The sequence below is a fragment of the Ornithorhynchus anatinus genome, chromosome 1, assembly GCF_004115215.2.
Source record: "Ornithorhynchus anatinus isolate Pmale09 chromosome 1, mOrnAna1.pri.v4, whole genome shotgun sequence".
In the NCBI taxonomy this organism is placed as follows: domain Eukaryota; kingdom Metazoa; phylum Chordata; class Mammalia; order Monotremata; family Ornithorhynchidae; genus Ornithorhynchus; species Ornithorhynchus anatinus.
The window spans coordinates 137155793-137171162 of record NC_041728.1 but is presented as its reverse complement, the minus strand read 5'-3'; the positions used below and the strand labels follow the sequence as shown (position 1 = coordinate 137171162).

Here is a 15370-nt window from a genome sequence, read left to right as displayed (position 1 = left end):
CAGCGCTTAGAACAGTGCTCTGCTCGTAGTAAGCGCTTAACAAATACCAGTATTAATTACAGTGCTCTGGCGCGCGGAAAGGGGTCAATAAATGAGCTCGTTGTGGGCAAGTGGGGCAAGGTACCCTCCCCAGCGCTTAGTACAGTGCTCGGTGCGTGGAAGGCGCTCAGTAAATGAGCTCGTTGTGGGCAAGTGAGACCTGGTACTCTCCCCAGCGCTTAGTACAGTGCTCGGCGCGTGGAAGGCGCTCAGTAAATGAGCTCGTTGTGGGCAAGTGAGACCTGGTACTCTCCCCAGCGCTTAGTACAGTGCTCGGCGCGTGGAAGGCGCTCAATAAATGAGCTCAATGTGGGCAAGTGGGACCTGGTACTCTCCCCAGCGCTTAGTACAGTGCTCTGCGCGTGGAGGGCGCTCAATAATAGAGCTCGTTGTGGGCAAGTGGGACCTGGAACTCTTCCCAGCGCTTAGTACAGTGCTCGGCGCGTGGAAGGCGCTCAATAAATGAGCTCGTTGTGGACAAGTGTCGGTTTATTGGGACAGGGTACTCCCTCCCCGGCTATTAGCGGAGTGCTTTGCACACAGTAGGCGCTCAACAAGCACGATCGATTGATTGGTCGAGTGCATTTTAAGGCGCTGGTGCAGCGGAGGCGAGGGTCGGGAAGCCCCGCCCCCGGGGACAGAGGCCACGCCCCCTGGAGGGAAAGGCCACGCCCCCTCCACCTCCCCAAGCCGCCCCCGCCGCTTCCCGGCCTCCACCAATCGGAGCGGCGGATTCCGATGTCCGTCATCCTCCCAGCCAATGGGAATTCCCTCCGCGCCTAAGCCCCGCCTCCTAGGACCACGCCCCCCGGGGCGGGGCGGACGAGGCCACGCCCCCTGGAGGCAGGCGTGATTGACAGCTGGCGGGGGAGGGGCTGGGTCTCATTTTTGCAGGCGCCGCAGCCGCCATCCACGCCGAAAGGCAGCAGCGGGTCCCGGGGAAATACACCCGCAAACCCTCGGCATCCCGAGCCCTGCTCCGGATCCAGGAGCAGGAAAAAGAGGAGCAGGAAAAAAAAAAGAGGAGCAGGAAAAAGAGGAGCAGGGAAAAGAGGAGCAGCAGCAGCAGCCAAGAGGAGAAAAAGGGAGAAAAAGGACTGGCCCGAACAGCAGCAGCCAAAAGGAGAAAAAGGACTGGCCCGGCCACCCCGGCGGAGCTCATTATCGTTATCATCATCATCATCATCATTATCATCATCATCATCACCCTCATTTTTCCCTCCCGCGGCAGGCGGGAAGGGAACCCCCTCCGTGCCACCCCCCGCATGAGGACGGGAGTCAAATAGACGTCGGTGGGATCGAAGGGGGAAGACCGTGCCCATCGTTGTTGTTGTTGTTGTTGTTCTCCTCCTTCCCGGGGGTCCATTTCGCCGGCCCAGAAGTAAACATGGCGAGCGACTCCCCGGCTCGCAGCCTCGATGAGATCGATCTCTCGGCCCTGAGGGTGAGTCGATTGGATTATTAGTAGTAGTAGTATTTATTAGCATGATTATTATTTACGGAGGCGAGGTGATGGGGGCGGAGAGAGCCCGGCCGGGCTTTCAGCTGCAGATGGGGGCTGGTGTGCAAACGCTTTGTGCGTGTGCATTTGGGGTGGCAGCTCCTCTTGGGGAGATGGTGTGTGCGTGTGTGTGAGTGTGTGTGCACGGTTGCCCTTTGGAGGGGGTGCAGAGTGGTCACCGATGCTCTTTGCACACCGCTGGGGTTTTGGGGTTTTTTTGCCTTAAAACCCGCTTTAGGCCACTTTCGTCCCCCCACCGGGTGGAAGCGACAAACTCCTCGGAATGATGAGGATGAGCCGTATTTATTGAGCGCCTACTGTGTGCCAAGCACTGTGGATGCAGCTGCCCTGACGGACCCTCCTGGGCCGGGCTGAATTCATTCCATAGTATTTATTGAGCGCTTACTATGTGCAGAGCACCGGACTGAGCGCTTGGAATGGACAAATCGGAATCACCGGACTGACCGGGGAGTGATGGAAGGCGAGGGTTTTCTCCTTTGCAGAAATGATTTTAAAAAGGGGCAAGCCGGAGGCGAGGATTTTCCCACTGGAGGCAAAGCCTAGCTGCAAGATGGCATTGCAATGTAGCCCGTTGCGAGGTGGGTTGTCAATCCGAAGCCAACCCCATCGCTCCAAGGTGGCAATTATTGATCGTCTGATCTTATTCTAGATGGCAACACCCCCCCCCCCCCCTTCCCCTTTTTCTTTCTTTCTCCAGCTCCCCTCTCCCAGCCTCCAGCTGTTCCCAACCACCACCTTTTACAGATGGTTTGGGTTTTTTTGCAACTCTGCCTGGGGCCTCCTTACTTTCCTGGTTGGCATTTCAGTTTTTTTTTGACAGGACTAAGCAGGTGAAATAGAGTCCACCCGGGGACCTGGGAGGCTTTCCCCAGGACACAGGATAGCTAAGGGTGTGTTGATGAGGTTGGAGGGTGATGGAGGAAAATGGGTGGAATTTGGTCCTCTAATATGTGGGCGAATTCTTTGTATAGAGCAGTTGCCCCTCCAGTTTTCATTCACTTTCATCATGCTGACTGACTCAGATGCTGGCACTCTCTTGACTGAGACATCACTGTTCCAGGATCCATTTTGCTGCTGTTGTAAAATCTGAGCATCAAAAATTCCCAGTGCTCTCTCCCCCATTCCTAGACCAGGCACATTTTTAACCGAAAAGGATGGCCTCTCTTGCCATTTTAATTACAAGCCGCCTGCCGGATTTGAGGTAGGCGGTGGGGAAAGGAAAAGAAGGGCTAGGATTGGATTCAAAGTCATTAAAAAATGCTCATCGACCTCGCCTATGAGAAAAAAAAATAGCAAGTGCATCTATTTTCCTGACCCTGGGAGACTAGACCTGAATTGATGGTGGTTATTAACGCAGATGTGCAGACAAGGGGTTGGCTTAGTGACCCTGTGGAGAGCACATTGTAAACCGATGCAAAACCCCAAAGTATTGTCTCACATCTCTATCTTTTATCACAAAATCCTCCTCTCCCTTCAGTCTCTTTTTTTTGTTTTGTTTTCTTTTAAAGGGTCGTTATTACAATGCCTACATCCTGCTTTTAGTTGGCCTTCTCCCCAGCCTTCTCTCTAGCTACTTTTGGGCTATTTTAGGGGGGTCTCAAGATGAGGTTTCAGCAAGCCGTAGGAACCAGGGTAGGAGTAGCATCCGGCGTGGATGTGATCGTTTGGGTGGCTGGGCTGAAAAACCTCATTCATACTTTATTACAGTAAAACTGCTTATTCCATCCGAGTGGCATCAAATGCTGAATTAATAAGAACAGCTCCCACACTTTTCCTTCCACCTCCCAGCCCCTTTACAAAAATACAGGTTGCTTCAGTGCAAGTGCTTTATGAAATGTCTGGATTAATTTGCCCTATTTTCAGCACAGTGGGCTTCTAGCAGAATATCTGTACAAATTAATGAGATTACTTAGCTCTTCAAGGTGTGGAGAAAATTGGAATACCAAGATCATGCACTCGAACAATGAAACTGCTTGTTCTCTTAGGAAAATGGAAGGTTATTTTAGGGAATATTCATGGTGTCATTTCCTTATACCTGATTTTTAACCATCTCACGGGAATTTAGAGTGCATTAAATTTGGATGATGCCCATTTGAACTTTTTTTTTTCCTGAAAGGAAGACTTTGAGTGACACTTAAAATCAGGAAAAAAGTCTATATTAAGCCTTTTAGGAGGACTGGCCCTTGAGTGTCTTCACATTTCGGATAACTACATTTCAGAATGATGAATTTGACCCACACAGAAATTGCACACTGTATTACAGTTTGAATCGGGCTATTTCTCGTAATAGCATTCTGGGGGTGGGGGGGAGAAGAGAAGCAGCATCTGAGAGTGCAGCTGCATAAGCACTCCTGGTTGAGATTAAGGGTAAGTATAGTACAGTATATGGCAAAAATGTATTCAGTAAGGGCTTAATGCTGAGCTTCCTGGTATGATCCTTTTTGAGGTCTGAATGACTGTTCAGGCCCATGATAAAGGTTTGGGTGGGGTGATTTAGGAGGGAAAGCTGGAGACTCGAATTTTTACAGGAGGAAGATTACCCTCGCTCTCCCAAATTAAGAAATATGGAATTGTCCTGATGAAAAACAAATCTTATTTTTTTCCCCCAAACTCATCAGGGAACCTGTCCAAACCAGATACCTTTCTGAATGCTTGATCCTAGTGATGATGCCCAGATCTCACTGGGCAGTAATTAAATAATAATAATAAAATAGTAATAATAATTATGGTATTTATTAAGCACTTTAGGGATGGATTGCAGCAGCCAAAGTCCCTTGCTGTTTTGGTGACATTTCAGTTTGCACAGCTAGTTTTATGAAACCTAAGTCAATCTCTGGGGTGAGGCCAGATGTATTAAAACCACTCCCCCTACAATATGGTCTCTGCCTGTCTCCTTTTGTCCTTGACCCATGTTCCGAGGAGCAACATAGCCTAGTGGAAAGAAGCAGCATGGCTTCGTGGAAAGAGCATGGGCTTGGGAGTCACAGGTCATGGGTTCTGATCCCAGATCTGCCACTCATTAAGTGTGTGACTTTGGGCAAGTCATTTAACTTCTCTGTGCCTCAGTTACCTAATCTGTAAAAGGGATTAAGACTGTGAGCCCCACGTGGGACAATCTGATTACCTTGTATCTACCCCAGTGCTCAGAACAGTGCTTGGCACATAGTAAATGCTTAACAAATGCCACAATAATTATTATTATTATGGACCAGAGAGTCAGAGAACCTGAATTCTTCTAATCCCAGCTCCCCCACATGCCTGCTGTGCAGTCTTGGCGATCTTGCGATCAGCTGTCTTAACTTTTCTCTGCCTCAGTTACTTCATCTGTAAAATGGGGATTCAAGATCTGTTCTCCGTCCTACTTAGATTTTGAGCCCTGTGTGGGCCAGGGACTGTGTCTGACCTGATTTTCTTGTTTCTTCCCCAGGGTTTAGAACAGTGCTTGACACATACAGTAAGTGCCTTAGAAATAACAGTACTATGGCCTAGTGGATGGAGCGCTTGCCTGGGAGCCAGAAGAACTTGGGTTCTAATCCTGGCTCTTCCTTTTGTCAGCTGTGTGACCTTGGGCAAGTCACTTCACTTCTCTGGGCCTCAATTATCTTATCTGTAATTTGGGGATTAAGACTGTGTGCCTCTCGTGGGACGGGGCCTGAGTCTAACCTGAATACCTTGCATCTACCCCAGCATGTAGAACAGTGCTTGATACATTGTAAGTGCTTAACAAATGCCATTATTATTGTTATTATTATTGTTATTATCATTATTGTTCCTAGATGGACTCTAAGTATTCCAAGAATAGCAACATTGCATAATTTAAACCAAAGACACAGGTTGTCACTCCTTACATTTGAATTATGTAAGAGATGGTAGCTTTTCAGCAAGATCCCCTCGTGTTAAAAAACGGATCCCCTAAGTCAAATTCATTTAGCATTTAAAACAGTTCATAGATTTAACAGAGGTAACTAATATGTTTAAAACTTCCAATTATTTCCACAGAGGTCAAGTAAGTAATAAAGATCAAATTTGCTGCCTTGAGCCCATTATATTTTTTTTTTACAGTATTTATTAAACTTGGCAGCGAATAGTAATTTCTTAAGGTTCGTGAAATTTTGTTGATGGGAAAATAAAAGCCGATCTCATATTTCCAGACTCATTTATACAGTACATACTTTTTCAAGTGTCAAGGATTGAAATAGTGAGCAAAAGGCAAATAGGAGAATCTCTTGGTGTTTGGGGGGGTGGTAGAGAAGTCCTGGCGAATGAAGCAAAGGAACGCAAACCATCTGCATCCAATGGCTGGGCACTTAAAGCAGAAGGAAGATTATCCAACAACTCGAGGTTGTCCAAGCCTTCTAAGGAGAGAGGAGAGGTGGCTAGTGAGGAAAAAGAGGTGGGGCTGTGGCTCCTGGTGACCAAAGATATGGTATCCGGAAGGGTGGGGGTGGGTGGGGGGTAGGGCTGGGGCCTGCTGCCGTCACCATGGCCATTAGTGTCGGTCCACCCACGGATGGGCAGAACCACAAACAAACAAAATGCCTGCGAATACTGAAAGACTACCATGTAATTGGGGATGCAAATATAAAATGAGATTGTGGATATGCATATGATGATCAATGATGTTTCTTGATTGCTTAATGCACTCAAGTACTAGTGGATAGAGTGCACGCCTGAGAGTCAGAAGGTCATGGGTTCTCATCCCGGCTCTACCAGTTGCCTTGCTGTGTGACTGTGGGCAAGTAACTTTACCTCTGTGTGCCTCAGTTGCCTCATCTGTAAAATGGGGATTGAGATGGTGAGCCCCCCCGTGGGACAGGGACTGTGTCCAACCCAGAGTGCTTGTATCCACCCCAGCGATCAGACATATTAAGCGCTTAGCAAATCCCGCAATTATTATTATCATTATACTAAGTGCTTGAGATAATATAATACAGCAGAATTGGTAGACATGTTCTTTGTCCACAAGGACTGGAAACAGCGTGAGCCTAGGAGACTGAAGAGCTGGGTTCTCATCCGGCCTTGCCGGTTGCCAGCTTTGTGACCTTGGACAGATCACTTAACTTTTCTGTGCCTCAGTTTCCTCATCTGTAAAATGAGGATTCAACATCTGTCCTTGCTCCCATGAGCCCCAGATGGGCCAGGTACCGTGTCCAATCTGTTTACCTTAGTAATCGGTTAGTACTTAGTACGGTTCATGGTGCATCGTATGTACTTTCAAATACCATTATTTTCGAGGATTAAAAAAATGCAGTCTGTCAGAGGTTTAAAAGTAAATTTCCTATATCTCAGAATATCAAAGGTACAAAATTTGCCAGTCTCATTTTTAATTTTCCTTCAGTTGAAATAATTTCTGTAACACATGCATATCAATCAATCAGTGGTATTCTTTGACCACTTACTTGGTGCAGAGCATTGTGCTTAGCTCTTGGGGGAGAGTACAGTGCAATGGAGTTGGTGGATACGTTCCCTGCTCAGAATGAGCTTTCTGTCTAGAGGGGGAGCAGACATCAATATAAATAACAATTTACAGATAAGTACAGAAGTGCTATGGGATGGATGATATCCAAAGGATATGGATCCAAGCGCATTTTCAGGAAAGTTCGTATCCTATCAGCACACACAATGTCATGCACTTTAAGAAGATTACATTTTAGCTAGTTAAATTTTGGCCTACAAATCCCCTCTGTCTTGAGATGCAAAGAGGGAATGACCCAGACAAAAATATAACTAAAAGCTCCTACTGTCCCTATGAAACTCCCTTTGGACTCCTAAAATAACTGCTTCCACCCATTTTGCCCGAGTGGAGCATTCTGGCTCCCATACCCACAGACCACTGAAATTTTATCAGGATTATGAAGAAGCAGTTCGGACTGGCTTAGTCTCTGGCATCACCCCTGCTTAGAGTATTTTTCCTCCTTTCCTGCCCTTTAATCACTTTTCAGCCTAGTTTCATTGATTATTTTGGGGTGTATATGTGTAGAAGGAATAGGTGGAAGGGAAAAGATGAGTACAGTGAATTAGGTTCAGAAGACATAGTCTTAAAAATCCACTCATTTGAGTGCTCAAAAGAAAATCTTCACAAATAAAGTGTGGTATTTGTTAAGCACTTACTATGTGCAAAGCACTGTTCTAAGCGCTGGGGGATACAAGGTGATCAGATTGTCCCACGTAGGGCTCACAGTTTTAATCCCCATTTGACAGATGAGGTAACTGAGGAACACAGAGAAGTTAAGTGACTTGCCCAAGGTCACACAGCTGACTAACGGCGGAGCCAAATCAATCTTCCATAATGTAAACGAGTGTTTGATTGAATTTGACCCTGTAATTTTGAGTAGGGTAGCAGTGTTGGAATTATTAATATTTGAGGAAGTTGCAAAAATCTTCATAGGATCATATATAGAGAAGCAATGTGGCTCAGTGGAAAGAGCACGGGCTTGGGAGTCAGAGGTCGTGAGTTCGAATACTGGCTCTGCCACTTGTCAGCTGTGTGACTGTGGGCAAGTCACTTAACTTCTCTGTGTCTCAGTTACCTCATCTGTAAAATAGGGATTAACTGTGAGCCCCACATGGAACAACCCGATTACCCTGTATCTACCCCAGCGCTTAGAACAGTGCTGTGCACATAGTAAGCACTTAACAAATACCAACATTGTTATTATTGAACAGAGGTGGCAACATCAGGACAGTATTCTTACTAAGTAAAAAATCAACTATGATTTTTCAGAAGTTTTTAAATTTTTTATTTTTATTCTTTGCACCTACCTACTAACAGGATGGGCTGTTTTCAAAGTTATCAGAATATCAAAGTGTTCATTCTTCATCTTAACCAGAGTAATCTTCAGCTAATATGTCAGTCATGGTTTGCTCTCTCCTTAGTTATCTGCCTAGAAGGCCATAGGATATATTTGCTAATGAATAGTACAGAGTATTCTTTCCCAAGAAAGAGAGCCATTCTTTTGTTTTCATATTTGCACAGCTCATTGATATGCAGAAAATGGTAACATTACCAGCTGCTCTTCTCTAGAGTGTGTCTGTATAAATTAAGATTTCACTATCTCCTTGTTTGGTTTGTCTTTTAATGGTGGAAATTTTGCCACCTACGGTAGGATGAGATTGGTTGTGACTGAGTATTTACTGATTCCCGTCACATCAGAGGCAGCCAACTGCATGACTACTGTTCAGTTCAGTGGTTCTAAGTAGCGTGGCCTAATGGAAAGAACACTTTGCCACTTGCTTGCTGTGTGACTTTGAGCAAGTCACTTCACTTCACTCTGCCTCAGTTCTCCTGTTCTCCTTCCTACTTAAACTGTGAGCCCTATGTGGGACGGGGCTGTGTCCAACTTTAATTAACTTGCATGTACCCCAGCACCTAGAAGAGTGTTTGACACATAAGTCCCCCAGTAGAATATAAGCTCGTTGTGGACGGGGAATGTGCCTGTTTATTTTTATAGTGTACTCTCCCAAGTGCTTAGTACAAGTGCTCCCGGTAAGTGCTCAGTAAATACGATTGAATGAATAAATGCTTAATAAATACCGTAAAATTTGAGTATGAGTCAGGAGTCTTGAGTTCTAATTCCATTTTGCCACTTGTCTGTTTTGTGACCTAGGGCAGGTCACTTAATGTCTCTGTACCTAAACTTCCTCATCCGTATGATGGGGATTAAAGCTGTGAGCACCACGTGGGGCATGGACTGTGTCTAAACTGATTAGATTGTATCTAGCCCAGTGCTCAGTACAGTGCCTGGCTCGTATATGATTTTTTTTTTAAAAAGAAAGATACCTTTAATACCATCATGTTCTTCCATCTAGTGATACCTCAACATGATCTAATCTGAGTTAAAGTACCATCCTGAAGGTTCAGAGAAAGATCCAGGGATGATTTTCCATGGAAATTTATCCTGCCTATGAATTTCCTGTACAGTTCATTCATTCAGTCGTATTTATTGAGTGCTTACTGTGTGCAGAGCAGTGTAGTAAGCGCTTGGAAAGTACAATTCAGCAACAGAGACAATCCCTTCCCACAATGGGCTCATAGTCTAGAAGGGGGAGACAGACATCAAAACAAGTAAACAGGCATCACTGGCATCAATATAAATAAATAGAATTAATGGCTTCATTAATAAAATAAATAGAATCATAAATATAATAATAATAATAATAGTAGTATTTGTTAAGTGCTTACTATGTGCAAAGCACTGTTCTAAGTGCTGGGGGGATATAAGGTGATCAGGTTGTTTACAGATGAGGGAACTGAGGCACCGAGAAGTGAAGTGACTTGCCCAAAGTCACACAGCTGGCAAGCGGCAGTGCTGGGATTAGAACCCATGACCTCTGACTCCCTAGCCTGGGCTCTTTCCACTGAGCCACGCTGCTTCTTTATATACATAGATGCAAGTGCTCTGGAGCAGGGAGGTAGAGCAGAAGGAGTGAGTGGGGGCAATGGGGAGGGGAGGGAGAGCAGAGGAAAAGGGGGGCTTAGTTTTGGAAGGCCTCCTGGAGGAGCTATAGCAATATTTTGAGGCCTTTACTTGGTAAATTCTCCATCTCTCTGATTTTCCTGAGTGTATTTGTAAATGAACCTCTGTTTCAAAGTTTTTTGGAAGAAAGTCTTGATTCCTGTGAAAAAGGAAGGAACCTATGACTTGTCTTCATTCATTCAGTCATATGTATTAAGTGCTTACTGTGTGCAGAGCACTGTACTAAGTGCTTGGGAAAGTACAATACAACAATGGGTGACAATCCTTGGCCACAGCGAGCTCAGAGTCTAGAGTGGAAATCCTTGTATCGTATTGCATCGTAGGAAATGCTTATATTGTAAAATGGCTGCCTTCAGAACCCCAATGTTCCAGTTCAGAATGATTGTCATCTGAAGCTTGAAATTGTAATTTTTATAAGGTGTGCCTGTCCCCATGGTTTTTACATGTTATTTAAGCCTGCGAGTCTGTGTCTTTTTGAGGGAAAAAAATATAGGTAGGCTCACCAGAGTAGTTAAGGAAATGAAAGGCAAAGTAGTGGTTAGTTAGTAAACCCATTGATAAAGGCCCTTATTTTGATATCTTTTTAAAGGAGGAATGAATAATGGACAAAAAATGACCTTGGGAAAAATTATGGAGAATTTCATTTTTAAACCATCACTCTTCTGACCATCCATGCAACGGATGGAGCCGAGGTTCCTGGAGTTGGCTGTTCCGGGAGATGGTACCATGAAAAAGGGCCATCTTTGGATGAATCCCAGTCGTAATTTTCTGTTCCTACAGAAAGAATGCTTTTTCATTATAATAGCTTTCTTTTAATCCATGAGATTGGAACCTTGGCAGCACAAGTCGGACTGCTCTATTCCCTGGCTCTAGCAATTTTCAATAAATATAGTCTCATTCCAGTTTCAGTTGTATCATTGGAAACACAGAATGCCCCCCCACATAGAATTTCTGTTCTTTTATCTATTCAAAGTATACGTGTTAGTAGGTTGCATTGAACACCAAACCCCCCCCCCCAAACAAACCACAGGGGATCACAGAAGTTTTAGAAGATGTCACTCATAAGTCTGTGGACTGTAAGCTAGAGAAGCAGTGTGGCTTAGTGGAAAGGGCTGGGAGTCAGAGGACCTGGGTTCTATTTCTGGTTCTGCCTCTTACTTGCTGTGTAACTTTGGGCAAGTCATTTCACTTCTCGGTGCCTCAGTTCCCTCATCTACAAAATGGGGAGTCAATATGTATTCTTCCTCCTACTTAGACTGTGAGCCCCGAGAGGGTCCTGATGATCTTGTATCTACCCCAGCACTTCTTAGTACAGTGCTAGTCACATAGTAAGCAATTTAACAAAAATCACAATTATTATTATTACTATAATAATCATTTTGTAATCTAATTGTGGACAGGGAACTTGTTTTGCCAACTCCTTTGTATTGTACTGTCCCGAGCTCTGCACCCAGTAAGTGCTCGATAAATCTCATTGATTGATAAGTTCAATCAAGCATGTGATACTAAGCATGTAGTACAGAGCTCTGCACATAGTAAGTGCTCAATAAATACCGCTGATGATGATGTACACAGCGTGCGGATGCCACAAGCTTACTAGCCATATCGGGTAGGGTTGAAAGTCCTCTGATAGATTGGTTGGTGCAAGCCACCTAAAATTTTACCACTGCTTCCAGCAATCTGGGACTGATTTTGTGTTAATTAAAAAAGAGCTACCCCACCCCGATGGAGAGTCTTGTCTTGTGTATGCCGTCGAATCGTTTCCAACCCGTAGTGACACTACCGACACAGCTCTCCCAGAACGCCCTGCTCTCCATCTACGGTCGTTCTGATAGTGGATCTATACAGTTTTCTTGGTCAAAATATGGAAGGGGTTTACTATTGCCTCCTTCCGTGCAGTAAACTTGAGTCTCCACCCTCTACTCTCTCCCATGATGCTGCTGCCCAGCATGGGTGAGTTTTGACTTGTAGCAGCTTGCCCTCCGTTGGCTAGCCACTGCCCAAGCTAGGAATGGAATGGACAGACCTCTGCTAGACTCTCCCTCCTGTAGCCAAGACTGGTAGAGTATTGGAAACTCTCCAGATGCGACCCCAAGAGAGGACAGTGGAGGGAGGGACTGTAAACAGCCATATAAACCGATCTTGCCTCATGCTTAGTTTGTGAGTTAATCTGACTCCGTCCTTTGGTCAGTCAGTATGTTTTTGTTTCAACCGAGTGATTTCTCCATCAAGTACCACTTTAGACTCTGCCGTAAATGTTTTTCTTAAACGCCCAAAACCGGGGAACTCTCTCACTGAGTTTATCAGTTATTCCTTTTTTTTGAAATGTTGCTTACAAGTAGAAGAGTTGTTTGGACTTTCCATTCTTGTCGACCTTTGTTGGAAGAGAAGATGACTCATGATTACTGCAGGGAGTGTGTCTAACTCTGTCGTATTGTACTCTTCCAAGTGCTTAGTACAGTGTTCTGCACACAGCAAGTGCTCCATAGATACGATTGATTGATGTTAAAGGCCAAGAATAGTGCCAGATTATATTTTGTCATGGTGATGAAGCAGCATGGCATATTGGAAAGAGCATGGGCCTGGGAATCAGCCGACCTGGGTTCTAATCCCAACTCTACCACTTTTACCTGCTATGTGACCTTGGGCCAATCACTTCAATTCTCAGTTCCGTCATCTGCAAAATGTTGATTTCATAATCTCTTCTCCCTCCTACTTAAGCTGTGAGCCACTTGAGGGACCTGATTATTTTGCGTTGACCCCAGCGCCTAATACAGTAGTTAGCACTTAAATACTACAATCATTAATTGTGAAGTGGCTGAATACTGTTTATCTGCTTGTGCTCTTGTAAGGCAGTATTACTGTATGTGTTTAGAACTGTTCAATTTCTCCCCGATCTTCTTAGATGAGTTTTGCTTGAATGAAAAGAAAGGGGAATTGTAAAAATCTCAGTGAATGCCAATTATTGATTGACTGATGTCTAGGGGTTCTTTTATTGGTAGGTAGAATGAGAACTTAACCGAAGTTAGGAGGCTCCTAAAATAGTCTCATCTCTATGGCCTGCAGCCCCAAAGTGGCTCTACTGCCATGACTTAATGAATGTGAACGGCCATTGTGTCCATGGCAGAATAATCATTAGATGTATTCCCATCAGAAGGCCCCCGGGGCTATCACATCAATCAATCAGTCGTATTTATTGAGCACTTACTGTGTGAAGAACATTGTACTAAGTCCTTGGGAGAGTACAGTATAATCCACACATTCTGTGCCCACAACGAGCTTACATTCTAGAGGATGTTCTTATCTGGTACTGGCGGCTACAACAGCAGCAATCATTCAGTCACTGGTATCAATTCATCATCAGTGGTTTGTATTGAGCGCTTACTGTGTGCAGGTCATGGTTCTAAGCGCTTGGGAGACTATAATACTACAGAGTTAGCAGTTGCCATGCCAACAAGGGCAGACACAAACCCTTATTGCAGAGCTCTGCTTACAGTAAGCGCTCAATAAATACGATTGAATGATAGTAAGCACTCAGTAAATACGACTCAGTGAACACAAACCCTCTACAGCAAGTTTACAGTCTACAGCTGGAGGCAGAAAGTAAAATAAATTAGCAAAAACTCCAGGGTGCTTGGAATGTCTTGATTGATTTAGACATGAGGAAATCCTCCTTAGGACGATTAGATTTTATAACCTTAACAAATTGTTAAAATGCATTGTATCTTAAATACATTTAAGAAATTCTTAAATTTATTAAATTCTTAATATTTGTTGTAAGTATAGGGTGAAGGTTCAGGGCTACCTGTGGAAATCATTCATTCAGTCGTATTTATTGAGCACTTACTGTGTGCAGAGCACTATACTAAGTTCTTGGGAGAGTACACTATAACAATAAACAAACACGTTCCATGCCCATAATGAGTTTACAGTCTTCACCTCTTCCTCAAGGTGTTGTTGGACTAGTACCAATCAAGTGACAGAAAATTTAGTGGGCGTAATAAGCCATATGAAAGAATTTCACCCATATTCAAATAATTTTAACAGTTATAGATTGCTTTCGTCTTCAAAGCCTATGGAGACAGGAAATAAACACCCATTGTGCATGTGACCTGACAAGTAAATCCACTGAAAATAATGCATCCCTGAATCATAAGAAAACTGCCATGCAGGTTATATGATGCGTTGAGCCAAACCTTCTAATTAATTATGATATTTATTAAAGGTGTACTGTTTGTTTTTGACTGTGCTGTGTTTCTGACTTGGGTGGATATAATATAATCAGATTAGAAGCAGTGTCTGACCCCACCTGAGGTTAACAGTATGTTATAAAAAATAATTCCATTGAATTCAATTGCTTCTTTTTACACACCTATATTCATCTCACAAGAGGGATTGATTAGATTTTATTGGTTGTCTTTTGCTTGTTTGACTTCTGACTATTAAGGACATAATATTGATAATCTGTCAGACATTTTTAAGCCTAAATGTAAACAATGGGTTCTGGAAACAAATCTATTAAATTCCAGGCAGTAAAACCAGGAAGGATGCTGAAGCATTATTGAGCCGGCAAAATACAGGTGAGAGAATGTATGGTGTGATGGATTCTGGAACATGATAGTTGGAGCTTAATTTAAAGTACTAAACTAATGGACTTTCTTACATCATATTGTAAGAATATGGAGACCTGGGGTTTTTTTATTTATGTATTCATTAATTCAGTCGTATTTATTGAGCGCTTAATGTGCACATAGCACTGTACTAAGCGTTTGGGAAGTACAATTCAGCAACAAATAGAGACAATCCCTGCCCACAATGGGCTCACAGTCTAGAAGGGGGGAGACAGACATCAGAACAAGTAAACAGGCATCAGTAGCATCATTATAAATAAATAGAATTAGAGATAAAAACACATCATTAATAAAAATCAATAGAATTACAATTATGTACATTTACATAAATGCAGTGAGGCAGGAGGGGGTAGAGAAAAGGGAGCTAGTCGGGCGAACGGGGAGGGGAAAGGGAGCAGAGGAAAAGTGGGGCTTAGTGTGAGAAGGCCTCCTGAATAATTCTTCTTCGATTCATATTGCATAGTGTAGTGGATTAAGCATGGGCCTGGGAGTCAGGACCTGGATTCTGATTCCGGTTCTGCCACCGATCTGTTGACCTTGAGCAAGTCAGTCAGTTGTATTTATTGAGCACTTACTGTGTGCAGAGCACTGTACTAAGTGCATGGAATAGTACGATATAACAATAAACAGACACATTCTCTCCCCACAAAGAGCTCTATGCCTCCATTCCCTCATCTGTAAAATGGGGATTAAAACTGTGA

The 15370-nt window shown here is 44.0% G+C and overlaps 1 protein-coding gene and 1 non-coding gene across 11 annotated transcripts in view; one reads left to right on the top strand and one right to left on the bottom strand.

Moving 5' to 3' along the window:
- The first annotated feature begins 924 nt into the window (after positions 1–924).
- Positions 925–15370, top strand: part of TNIK (TRAF2 and NCK interacting kinase) — a 484943-nt gene continuing 470497 nt past the window's right edge. For all 10 annotated transcript variants that reach the window (XM_029061407.2, XM_029061401.2, XM_029061394.2 and 7 more), the window contains exon 1: positions 925–1483. In XM_029061407.2, the coding sequence (XP_028917240.1) occupies positions 1427–1483 (57 nt within the window). In that variant the 5' untranslated portion in view covers positions 925–1426. The remainder of the gene's footprint in view (positions 1484–15370) is intronic.
- On the bottom strand, positions 12002–12139 carry LOC114816462. Its single transcript, XR_003764238.1, has one exon. It is a non-coding gene; the product is annotated as a small nucleolar RNA SNORA7 (small nucleolar RNA).